The sequence below is a fragment of the Temnothorax longispinosus genome, chromosome 3 (assembly GCF_030848805.1).
Source record: "Temnothorax longispinosus isolate EJ_2023e chromosome 3, Tlon_JGU_v1, whole genome shotgun sequence".
NCBI lineage: Eukaryota > Metazoa > Arthropoda > Insecta > Hymenoptera > Formicidae > Temnothorax > Temnothorax longispinosus.
Window position 1 is genome coordinate 3,882,753 of NC_092360.1, and position 12,075 is coordinate 3,894,827.

The 12,075-nt window shown below is 34.1% G+C and overlaps 1 protein-coding gene and 1 long non-coding RNA gene across 2 annotated transcripts; one reads left to right on the forward strand and one right to left on the reverse strand.

Moving 5' to 3' along the window:
* Positions 1–3,893: 3,893 nt before the first annotated feature.
* On the reverse strand, positions 3,894–5,536 carry LOC139809825 (uncharacterized). Its single transcript, XR_011731189.1, has 2 exons — positions 4,951–5,536; positions 3,894–4,625 (listed from the first exon to the last, which is right to left on the reverse strand). It is a non-coding gene; the product is annotated as an uncharacterized lncRNA (long non-coding RNA).
* Positions 5,537–6,518: 982 nt separating this feature from the next.
* On the forward strand, positions 6,519–10,307 carry LOC139809585 (uncharacterized). The gene is made up of 4 exons (XM_071772557.1): positions 6,519–6,972; positions 7,186–7,372; positions 8,140–8,366; positions 8,593–10,307. Exons 1-4 carry the CDS (start codon positions 6,908–6,910, stop codon positions 8,840–8,842), a joined length of 729 nt encoding a protein of 242 aa, XP_071628658.1. The 5' UTR covers positions 6,519–6,907; the 3' UTR covers positions 8,843–10,307.
* Positions 10,308–12,075: the final 1,768 nt, after the last annotated feature.

The following is a 12,075-nucleotide window of genomic DNA, read 5'->3' on the forward strand; positions in this document are numbered from 1 at the left end:
AATAAATAAAGTAATCGAAGTATGTAAAAGCTTTCCTTTTCAATGTGATTAGACAGCTCCGAAATTTGATGGAGTATACTGTATCCGCGTTGACAACGGATTTTGACGCGTTCGTTCCGCGAGCTTGTTTCTCCTTATATTTTACATAGAGCACAATTTGCGCGGAAAAGCGGAACAGTATAGTGACAAATAGACATTTGTATTCATTTCTTAAAATTGTGTTTACTTAATTCATTGCAATTTTTATTAATATGCTTATCTTTTCAGCTTATCTATTGAATACAAACATTTTAATCAATAAATACCGTTAAAAATTAATATTTTATAATTCTCCGTTCCGCTTTTCCGCTCAAAATGTGCTCCATGTAATACAAGGCATTCAAAACAGACGGAACGGATCGGAACGGAAATCTAATGAAATTTTGTCTTCCGCGTTTCCGTGCTCCATGAATGGCACCCTAAACGCGTAACGCGTAAAACCGTATGAGAAGCGTTTCACATTTCAGTTATGCTATTCGCGCTTCTGATTCGTTACGCGGTACGTGTTACGGCGGAAAATACATTGCCATGGGATACTACAAAATCCCCGTTTACGCGAAGAATTATCGTAACGACTACTACAGAAGTAACGCTCGCGTAAACGTAGACAGTGAAAATACTTAATGTCCGCCGCTTTTCAGTATTATTACTATTATTTGCAAGTTGAAATAAATTTGCAAATTTTTGAAACATAATCGACGATTGTTATATAGATTTGTCGGAGGAATAAGTTTAAGAAAATTTTATATTTTAGGATTTTTAATGTTATTCAGTAATAAAACATTACATTAACATATAATATCTCGCACAGAAATAAGAACTCTTTTCAATGGAGAATTCTGTCCTTTTGTGACATATGTTGACAACCTATTTTGTGTTGCGTTTAATTTCTTTATTATTCGCTCTGTACTTTGTGCTATAATAACGTTTAACGTATGTACATTCGTGAAACTCGTAAAATTGACCGAGAAGTAAGATTGCAAGGAATACATATGTGGAGGAACATTTTCCACTCCTTATTTCGATAGTCGTCAAACGGCTTGTTTTCCGGCTTGTTTTCCTTGCGATTTACAGCGTTATTCTTCATTTTAGTGTAGTGTTTTTACATTTAAAATTATTGTTTAATTATTGTTATTAATTATTATTAAGGGGAATTTTCGGTGTATTTTACATCTGTGTTTTTAAATCTATAATTTTATCGTTTACAGATGGTCTTTATTTTAGTGTACTTAAGGGGATCCTAAAGTGAAGGCTGAACTTCCTCGAAGTCGGTAATGTCAACATTTTTAATTCTGTTTTCCCTATATCTGTCTTTGTCTAACGAAATGACATCTGTCCTTTTTTCGATTGCTCGCCATCTTACGCAAGATCCGGCAACTACTGTTGCTGCTCTTCTTGTCATCCTGCATCCGTATTTGCATTACTAAAATAATTATTAGATGGATCTTTTTTTGTACGCATTGAATCTTACTTCTACTTACACGATATTATTCCTACATGTTTTCCCAAGGGTGGATGATAAACATTATGTACGTATAAACTGTAGAATTTTTGTTTTAAGCAAATATTGTCGTCAGGTGACAGCTGTGTATGTGCCCCAATAAGTAATATTTTTAATTTTTTGGTGCTTTTGATATAAAATCGCGTTTTCCACCCTAGATTTTTGTGCGGACTTTAATTCTAGACCAAAAACTTGCAATTCTGTAAAGCCAATTAAAAGATCCATTGATTAACGATAATGTCGGTAAATCATACGGCTGCAGGATCCCCTTAAGGGGATCCTGCAGTGACTGGCGAACTTCCTCGATGTCGATAATGTCAACCTTTCTAATTTTGTTTTCCCTATATCTGTCTTTGTCTAACGAAATGACATCTGTCCTTTTTTCGATTGCTCGCCATCTTACGCAAGATCCGGCAACTACTGTTGCTGCTCTTCTTGTCATCCTGCATCCGTATTTGCATTACTAAAATAATTATTAGATGGATCTTTTTTTGTACGCATTGAATCTTACTTCTACTTACACGATATTATTCCTACATGTTTTCCCAAGGGTGGATGATAAACATTATGTACGTATAAACTGTAGAATTTTTGTTTTAAGCAAATATTGTCGTCAGGTGACAGCTGTGTATGTGCCCCAATAAGTAATATTTTTAATTTTTTGGTGCTTTTGATATAAAATCGCGTTTTCCACCCTAGATTTTTGTGCGGACTTTAATTCTAGACCAAAAACTTGCACAATTCTGTAAAGCCAATTAAAAGATCCATCGATTAACGATAATGTCGGTAAATCATACGGCTGCAGGATCCCCTTAAGGAGATCCCCTTAAGGAGATCCTGCAGGAGACATTATCGTTAATCGATGGATCTTTTAATTGGCTTTACAGAATTGCAAGTTTTTGGTCTAGAATTAAAGTCCGCACAAAAATCTAGGGTGGAAAACGCGATTTTTTATATCAAAAGCACCAAAAAATTAAAAATATTACTTATTGGGGCACATACACAGCTGTCACCTGACGACAATATTTGCTTAAAACAAAAATTCTACAGTTTATACGTACATAATGTTTATCATCCACCCTTGGGAAAACATGTAGGAATAATATCGTGTAAGTAGAAGTAAGATTCAATGCGTACAAAAAAGATCCATCTAATAATTATTTTAGTAATGCAAATACGGATGCAGGATGACAAGAAGAGCAGCAACAGTAGTTGCCGGATCTTGCGTAAGATGGCGAGCAATCGAAAAAAGGACAGATGTCATTTCGTTAGACAAAGACAGATATAGAGAAAACAAAATTAGAAAGGTTGACATTATCGACATCGAGGAAGTTCGCCAGTCACTGCAGGATCCCCTTAAGGGGATGCTGGAGCCGTCTGTTTTACCGGCATTTTTTGTCGGCACGTAGCGTCGTATTAATTTGACGAATTAAAAAATCCTTCTCCAGAATTGCAGTACATACATTAATGATTCGGGGGAACTCCGATTTTATATAGAAAACGAGAAAAAATTACGAAAGTACAGATTTCCTTATCCTACTTTTATCCCAATATGGCGTCTCGAGTTGCGGCGAGCTGTCAGCTCGTCACAAGAGAGTATTTTATATAAGAGATATAACCATTGGTACGAACGCGAAAACAAGTTCCCCCGAATTGCACAACAAGAAAAACATCGATAAACCCTCCAAATCAAGATTTTGGAAGCGTAATATAAAAGTATAAGGTCGATGTGCATCGTGCGTATGTGTGCGTGCAATGTAGCGTGCTATCCTTGTCTATATCTTGTCTATACAAGGACAGATATAGTCGGTGAGCACTTCTTTATCGACGCTGATCGAGTTCGACTACGGCTCCAGTATCCCCTTAATTTATAAAATAATATTTAGATATTATCATAGACTTCTGTACAATACTAGACCGCTGACAGGCATCTCGGCCGTGATGCTTGCCGCCATGTTAATTTTAGTCAAGATATGCTATACTACAGATTCTATACAAGTGGTTTTATACAAGATTTCTATACAATAGTCTGGCATATACAGAATGTCCAAAAGAAAGGGTTTAATACTACAGGAGTAGTGGTTCGATTTCGGCATTCAAGTACGCTACACGTTGAAGGCATGACTTACAAACTTATTGATAACATGTACCATATTTAACACAAAAACATTCGCCTGCTTCGTTATGTACTGTAATAACGAATGCAGATAAACGCACATCATGAGCAACTAAACACCCGATAGTGACTTATTGTTAATTCAATATGGCCGCACCCTTCATTAACACTTGCACCTCGCACTCGCATCAGCTTTTCGGCAGTGCGTCCATAGATGTTAGTGGTCTAGTATAAAAGTCTGTGGATATTATATATTTATAATTTTAGTTCTGTTGTCAGCTTACAAGAAGTGGCTGCCGGAATCCGCGCACGCAGAAGTGGCACAGATATGACGGCACATAGTGGCCGCCTTTGTAATTAAGAATAAAAACATTAGGATTGTAATTAAACAGTTTTTTTTAGATAATTAAATTATTTTATATATGAAAAAAAATCGAAATGCATCAGTTTTAGCCCTCCAGCAAGAGGTCAATTGTGTATCTTGAAATAATGAGGTAAAAATTACAAAAGTGAGAAAATTCGTTAGCGTATCTACGATTTTATTTATCAAAATCTAATAAAATCTGTTAACTTTTGTCATTTTCACCTCGTTTCAAGATACACAACCGAGCTCCAGACGTACGCAGCGGTTTATTTTAACGATTTTAAAAGTTGGCGGAAAGTCGACTTTCCGTCATGACGGAAAGTCGACTTTTAGTCGGCGTTTTTTGAGACATTCGCCGACTTCAAGTCGACTTTTCGTCCTGAAAAAAGTCGACTTTCTGCCAAGTCAGTTTCGGTAGAAGTCGACTTCAAGTCGATTTAAAGTCGACTTTTTGCTCTTAGGGTTCTTATTCCTACCGCTGACAGCTATGTCGCCGTTGTCAACGCGGAGTTCACGGCTGAGGGACCAGGAGCCAAAGGAGCCTTGTTAATACTCTCCACTGGGAATTATGACCTGCGAATGCGAGCTTTCCGGCGACAATCGTGCTAGAAAAAAATGCTACGTTCATTATATCAATTTTTTACGTCATCGTCATGACGACGGACGGATCTATCGTTGTAAAATTTCAAATACGTAATAACTTCGACAGTATCCGTGATGTAGTTCACGAAATAAAATGCGCTAACACCACGAGTGAAATTAACCGAAACGATAATATGGCAGCGATTTGTCAACGAATATTCGAAAAATCATCCGCTCTTCGCACGCGAGGTTGATGTTTCGGCGTTTAAAAGTAAAAGCGATTTATTCGATTAAAAAATTTAAAACAACAAGTACGTAAAATAATGATGTATCTTAATAATTACTTACTTCATTATTGCTGATCTCTATGTTCATCGCACCAATTTAAACGGGCAGCAATGCACACGAGAAAGGGTGCGGCTGCGCCAAATGTGCCGAACAAAATTGCTCCTAATCCAGTAGCGCCGAGTAATTGCAACGTCGCGAATAAACTTCCAGCGGCTACGTTACCGATCGTAGCTTGCCACGATGCTGCTAACGAACCAGCTGCAACACCACCGAAACCGAATCCAATGAGTGGCAAGGCAAACACACCCAATGCGCCGCCACCTATGCATGAACCTATTATAATTTTACGCAGTAATCTCAGATTTTCGTCGCACACTAAAGTACGATCGCACACGCGACATTTTTTGAATTCCATTGTGCACTCGACAGAATTTTATATTAAATTGATAACGATAGCGCGTGTGCAAAGATTAAATTGATATTTGATAACGATATCGTGTGTGCAAACCATGCAAACTGTGCAAAGATCAAAGATATAAGCGTTAGGGTGCGGTCACATTGGGGGAACCCATGGATGGTATCTTAAGTTTCCCGGGGCTTCCCAACATAGTTCCGCGAGGGACATTCGGGGGGGTTTTTAGTCGGTAGGAGTATGGCTCCTGCCCACAGGACGCGGAAACGCTTGCCGCGCGGCAAGAAGCGACGCGGTAGCCAATAAACTTTTGGTTCTTACGGAAAAGCGACACGGTGATTGGCTACCGCGTCGCTTCTTGCCGCGCGGCAAGCGTTTCCGCGTCCTGTGGGCAGAAGCCATTATGGCTCCTGCACACAGGACGCGGCAGCGCGACAATGCGGCAACGCGGCAACGCGGTGACCAATCACCATCTGCCTTTCCGTACTACTTTCAGAAGTAGAAACGGAAAGGCAAGACGGTAATTGGTTACCGCGGTGCCGCAATGCCGCGCTGCCGCGTCCTGTGTGCAGGAGCCATATAAGACTCCATAGACGCGGAAACGCCGTGCGGTAGAGTGCGTTGACCAATCAGGAGGCTGCCGCAAGTCGCTTGCGGCAAAATCAAAATTTGTGATTGGTCAACGCACTCTGCCGCACGCGTTTCCGCGTCTATGAAGTCTTAAGGTGCGGTCACATAGATTGATATTTTCCGCGTAATGCTAGGTCTACAATGCGAGGTCGTAAAGTCGCGAGTCGTAAGAATTGACCAATCACAATTGAATTTGAGGAGAATAATCGACTGTGATTGGTCAATTCTTACGACTCATGACTTTACGACTCGCATTGTAGACCTAGCATAACGCGCGTATCGCGTAACAAATCAGAAGCGCGAATATGCATAACCGAAAATGCGAAACGCTTCTAATTGGTTACGCGGTTACGCGTTAAGCCCCTTGCACAATAGGCGATAGCGATAGCGATAGCGACAAAGTTGCCGACAAAGGTAGCGTATAGCTTTGTCGGCAACCTTGTCGCTTGTCGCTGTCGCTAGTCGCTATCGCTATCGCTATTGCCTATTGTGCAAGGGGCTTTACGCGGAAACTACATGCCATGTGAACTCAGCCTTAGAGTGCGAATGCGCATGCGTCAGAAAACGCGCAATATAGCATACCCCATTGGGCTGGTTTGGGCTTGTTGGTTACGTTAGGTTAGAATCTCGTAGTTGTTGTTTGCTGTCAGAAAGCTAATTTGACATAACTGAGAAAACCTGTACAGAAAGAATTAGCTTACAAAAGATATAAGCGAGGAGAAATAATTTTAATTTTGAATTTAATTTAAATAAAGGAGATAATCTTTTATCAACGTATTTTATACTCATTACTTTTCGTTTAGTATTTTTTAGAAACTGTATAAAATAATGTTTTATAATTAAACATTCTTTGTATTAATTGTTCCACAATATTACGTTTTACAAAAATTATAAAGGCAAGATAAAGAAACTGAAATATAACTCCAAACAATATAAGATAACAGTGGCATAGTTTAAGTTTTGATTATTTATAACATGGTTTATACATGTAACATATGTGGAGAAGCATATAATTTGCAGGCAGCTATAACTTTCCATAGGTAAGTGTATTTAATAAGCAAGTCGATTTATTTTTTCATAACTAATTAGATTATATAGCAGTAGTTGCTAATGTAAATTAAGAAAAATTGGTCGCACATTCAGGTATAGTTTACATATATATCTATTTAATGTGGTAGTTATCAAAATTGTTGGTCAAGGAATAGTTTTTGTGATATTAAATAAGGCAGCTATAGTCATTTTATTTATTTCAGAATCCCGAAAAATAAAGGTAGAAGAGAAGCTTGGCTGAAGTCCATTGGGACAAAAATAAGAAACTTCAAACCACCTTTGTCGGCGAAGGTTTGCAGTCAACATTTTACCACCGATTCATTTTATTTATCTATAGACGGAAAGCGTCTTTTAAAGGCCGATGCTATACCAACTTTATTTCATATAACGGTATGTATTTAAGACAAAAAAGTTATCAATTTGCTTAATAATATGTTAATGTATAATATAAATTTATATTGTGTATAATAGTTTGTGTAAATATTAATAATGCTAAAAAAAAACTAAATTCAAAGTCACGTATCTTCACGAAAAATGATTGCAGATTAATGGCAAATAATTCAACACAATACCAGAGACAGAATATATAGATTTTTAGAAATAAAACCTGAAAAGGCACTACTCACTTCAAATCATCATAACTTAGTGAAAAAATTGTAGTGTAATAATTAAGCAAATATTTTAAAGAAAAACTAGTAAGTTTTACGATACAAAAAAAAATTAGAGAATAAACTTTGTTCGTCCTGTGCACATCAAAGTTGAAGTTTATTCCTCAATTTTGCAAGATTTACTTTAAATCAGCGCTGTTTGTAATAAAATCTTATTTGTAGAGAAACGTGCTTTGAAGCTTTTGAAATTTACAAGAAATATATATATAAAATGTAATGTAAATGTCAAGAAAAATTCAATGCTTGATATCTAGCAATAACTAAAAATTAATTTTAAAGAACAAACATCTCTACGTATTATAAAAACGCAAGAAAAGGCTTTAAGCTTTAAAATACTTTTGCAAATATCATTTTTCGCGAAAATACGTGACTTTGAATTTGGTCCTTGTCAGCGCTGATTTTAAGTGACTCTTTAATTAATTTTGTTGAGAAGTGTATAGTAATATAATGTGCATTAATAAAAATTTATTTAAAATTTTGCATTTGTAGCGACGAAGATTAGAAACCTACCCTGAAAATGAAAACGACAATATTTATGAAAACTTACAACATGAGAATGAAGCTAATCCAACTATTATGGCTGTATCATCTACAGTGACAACACAATCTGATACAGCTAATGAGATTCATAATTTGGATGCAACTTGCGAAACATTATCCACTTCTAGAACTATCGTACCACAAACTGAAACGCAACACTTATCTAGTGAAACAAGGTTATATGAAATTAAATATTAACCGAAAACATAATTAATAAACGTGTCCCTTTTCTAGTTTCGAATTTTACAAGAAATATATATATAAAATGTAATGTAAATGTCAAGAAAAATTCAATGCTTGATATCTAGCAATAACTAAAAATTAATTTTAAAGAACAAACATCTCTACGTATTATAAAAACGCAAGAAAAGTTTTTAAATTTTAAATTTTTAATATTTTCAGACAAAATGTTATATCTATAGATGAAGAAAATTCACAGAATTGCAACAAGCTGCGAAAACAATTACAAGAAGCCAACGCACGCAATGCCATGTTACAGCAGAAACTGACATGTTTGCAGCAAAAAAATAGACGTTTCGAAAAAAGTATAAAAAAGTTATTGACATTATTGAAACATTTTTACAAAAGAACGAAGTGCTATCAAAAGATGCTTGTAAGATATTCAAATAAAGTAATGAATACGCGCATCTAATACTTTATAATAGAAAGAACAAAAAATTGAATTGTACAGCACATTTTATTTTAAATGACAACAGAATACTTTCTGAATTATTGATGTGATTAACAAAAGAGTGTTTGTTAAATATAGTCTGTTTCGAGGGCGAAAATCTGTGGTCAGCATAATTTTGTTCCAAATATTGTAAATGAATAAGAAAGTATCTTAAATTTCAAGATCAGTTTTATTATAAGTTTTGTTTCTTTAATTAGAATCATTTTTCTTACATAATTTTTTATTACATTAATTCGTATAAATTTTGCATGTAAAACTTGAAGTGAGATCATTGAAAAGTGAAGAATAAATAATTGTGTTTTAATATGTGCTTTTATGTAAAAAATAAAATATTCAGCATATCTTTCAATGACTTCAATACTTTTACGCAAAATAATGATTTTTTTTAATACAACACAAACAACTTTTATCTAAGACATAATTTTATAAAAATTTTACGATCTAGTAATTTTTACTCTGTTGAAGCATTAAGATGTCTAAAGTTGTAAACGTTAAACATTGAATATACAAAAATTTGAATATTGGATAACAGGATTGTTAACGAGCAGTTAAAAACTAAAGTAAAATGTATTAAAAGTGACTATATATGGACAAAAACTTGACTTTGAAAACAAGATGTTGATATTGACAACATGTTGTGCCATGCCGGTATAAGTATAAGGGTTCGTCTTCCACAGAAAGTCAGTCAAATAAATCTCCACTTATTATTTTATATCAATATTTATTAAGTAAACTGTAGTTTATATAAAATTGTACAATAATTTTAAGTTATTATGCGCTGACGCCAAGTATGACTCGTATGCGTTTATCGTGAGACTACTCCTGTGTTCGTGCTCTTTTCTTGCTTTTTATTTCGGCGGGTTCAATGCTGAGTCGGTTTCGCCAATCCGCAATCAGCGTTCTCTGTATCGGAACATTGATGCAATTTCGAATATCGCCATATCGACCATACAACTGGTTCGGGCTGATTTATCTTTCGCGTTATTATTATTCTTAATTGCTATTGAACTAGATTATTGCTAAATACGCTATTGCTGAATTTAATCGCTATTTCTGGTCGCTCACAACATCCTTTCCTTGATGAAAAAAGAAAAACTGACGTATGAGGTTTGCATTAATTATTTTTCTAAAGTCATGAATTGAATCCTCCTTTTTCTTTTTCTGTAAGATTACTTTCTTATTTGTGCTTAACTTAATTCTACAGTTACATTGTTCTTATCTTAGTACAAACATTTTGTATGTATTAATATAATATATCGCGTTGCGTTTGTATTCCTGCTTATAAGTATAGCCAGATATTGATGTGAAAATAATTATGTTGCGCCATTTCAATTAAATTTGATGCTGAAGCTAGTTGTTAGAATGTTCAAACTTTTTGCAGCATTATCATAAACGCTTGAGTGTTCTATGTAATTATTTTGATGGTCCTACATAATTATTTTTAAATCGGTATCTCACCTAATTTTTATATATTTTATACTTCAACAAAATCGTTCGTTTCGAAAGTATTATATTTTTTCAATGTCGTTTCCATTTATTGACAATATATCAACATAATTGATTATATTTTTATTAGCATATTATAAAATTGAGACATAGAAAAAACGAATTTAATATCGTTCAGCTAAAAAAATTAAATCGATGTGAATTATGTGTATTATGAATCATGTATGTGTATACATTGAATAATGTGTATTATTTGTATAAAAAATTTGTATAAGAATTAAAAGTAGCGTTTAACATGACAAATAATTTTATACATTTAGATTAAATGTTTAAATCAATATTTAATGTCTATTCTTTAGAATTGTATTCATATTTAAATAAAAGTATTGTAATATACATTCTGAAATAATTTCCAACTAGCTATCTTTAAAAACTTTTAAAAGTAATAATATATACGAGATGAAAAACATTTGTTATATATTGTTCAATAGCAGTATATAATTACATACATATCAATAATGTTCGCGAGAACGGTTACATAAATTCCAAGTATTCGCATTTTAAGTCTTAAATCATTTGTGCAAAATAAATGTAATATTTATTCTATTACATTTTTGTACTTTCATCAATTTTATGATAATATTTTATATAATTTCATAACGAGAGTGTGCATAAAAAAGAAAATTGCAATGTCAAAAATAAAATCAAGATTTATCTCGCAGGCAACAAAATTGTAATTTGTTTTAAACAAAATATGAAAATATTATCACATCTCAAGAACATCTTCTCATTAACAATATAAAAAATTCTACCTGAATGAAATGTCTTTATGAAGATAATAATTTCAATACAATAGAATTAAAGAATTAAATAGAATTACCTCCTAATATAACAAATATAACAGACATACAATCAGAAAACAATATTATACAATCTGCACGAGATTCTATTCTAACAGACAGTACTAGAACCGAAGAAAAAAATATTTTAAAAGAAAAAAATACATGGGCAACACAGAATACAATATTACCCAAAGATCTCTCACAGCCTTATTGTATATCTTAAAAGAAAAAGGTTATAATGAATATAATGAGTCAAGGTACATAAAGATATAAATCCAGTAATTTTAAACAATAACGTAATTTATAAGATATCATGTAAAGACTGTAATGCCTCATATGTAGTACAAAGATAACTAAAAACTAGATTTAGTGGACACAAAACAATATTAAAACGGATCCATCTAAGCATGAGTGTTATGTCTAATAAATGCATTTGTATGTATGTAGTATCTGTTTTTTGTTCTTAATGTTACATCCGGCATAATTAGATGTACAGTTTTCGTAATTTGCTTATTGTGCCGATCGCGTCGATTAGATCTCGTTTGTTATTCATTATTTTATATATAGTTTTTAAACGTGTTAATAGTGTCAATTTGGCATTGTCCTTTTATATTATCTGGAGGATAGTCTGGCACATCTGCTGTTACTGTGCCACGAAGGTTCTTGCGCAGTTCCTTGGTTTGATCTAGGTAATCTTGGAGTTGTTGATATCTGACCCCTATCGCTGCGACGCCGATTTCGGATTGCTAGTTTGCTGTAGTTGTCCTGTTTTTTTTTTCCAAAATAAATTTCTGGCTCGTAGCTAAATTGCTATACTTCATACGGTACGTGGTACGGACACAGTATAGTCAGATTTTGCTTCTTTTGTAGAGTACTGAATGATGATGAGCTTTCTGTCAGAAAAGA

What these genes read in the sequence shown, in the direction of transcription:
- LOC139809585 (XM_071772557.1), top strand. Translation starts at nt 6,908, where the DNA reads ATGGTTTATACATGTAACATATGTGGAGAAGCATATAATTTGCAGGCA. An exon ending in CAACTTTATTTCATATAACG is followed by an intron (nt 7,373 to 8,139) that starts GTATGTATTTAA and finishes TTGCATTTGTAG; the next exon opens with CGACGAAGATTAGAAACCTA. An exon ending in CACTTATCTAGTGAAACAAG is followed by an intron (nt 8,367 to 8,592) that starts GTTATATGAAAT and finishes TAATATTTTCAG; the next exon opens with ACAAAATGTTATATCTATAG.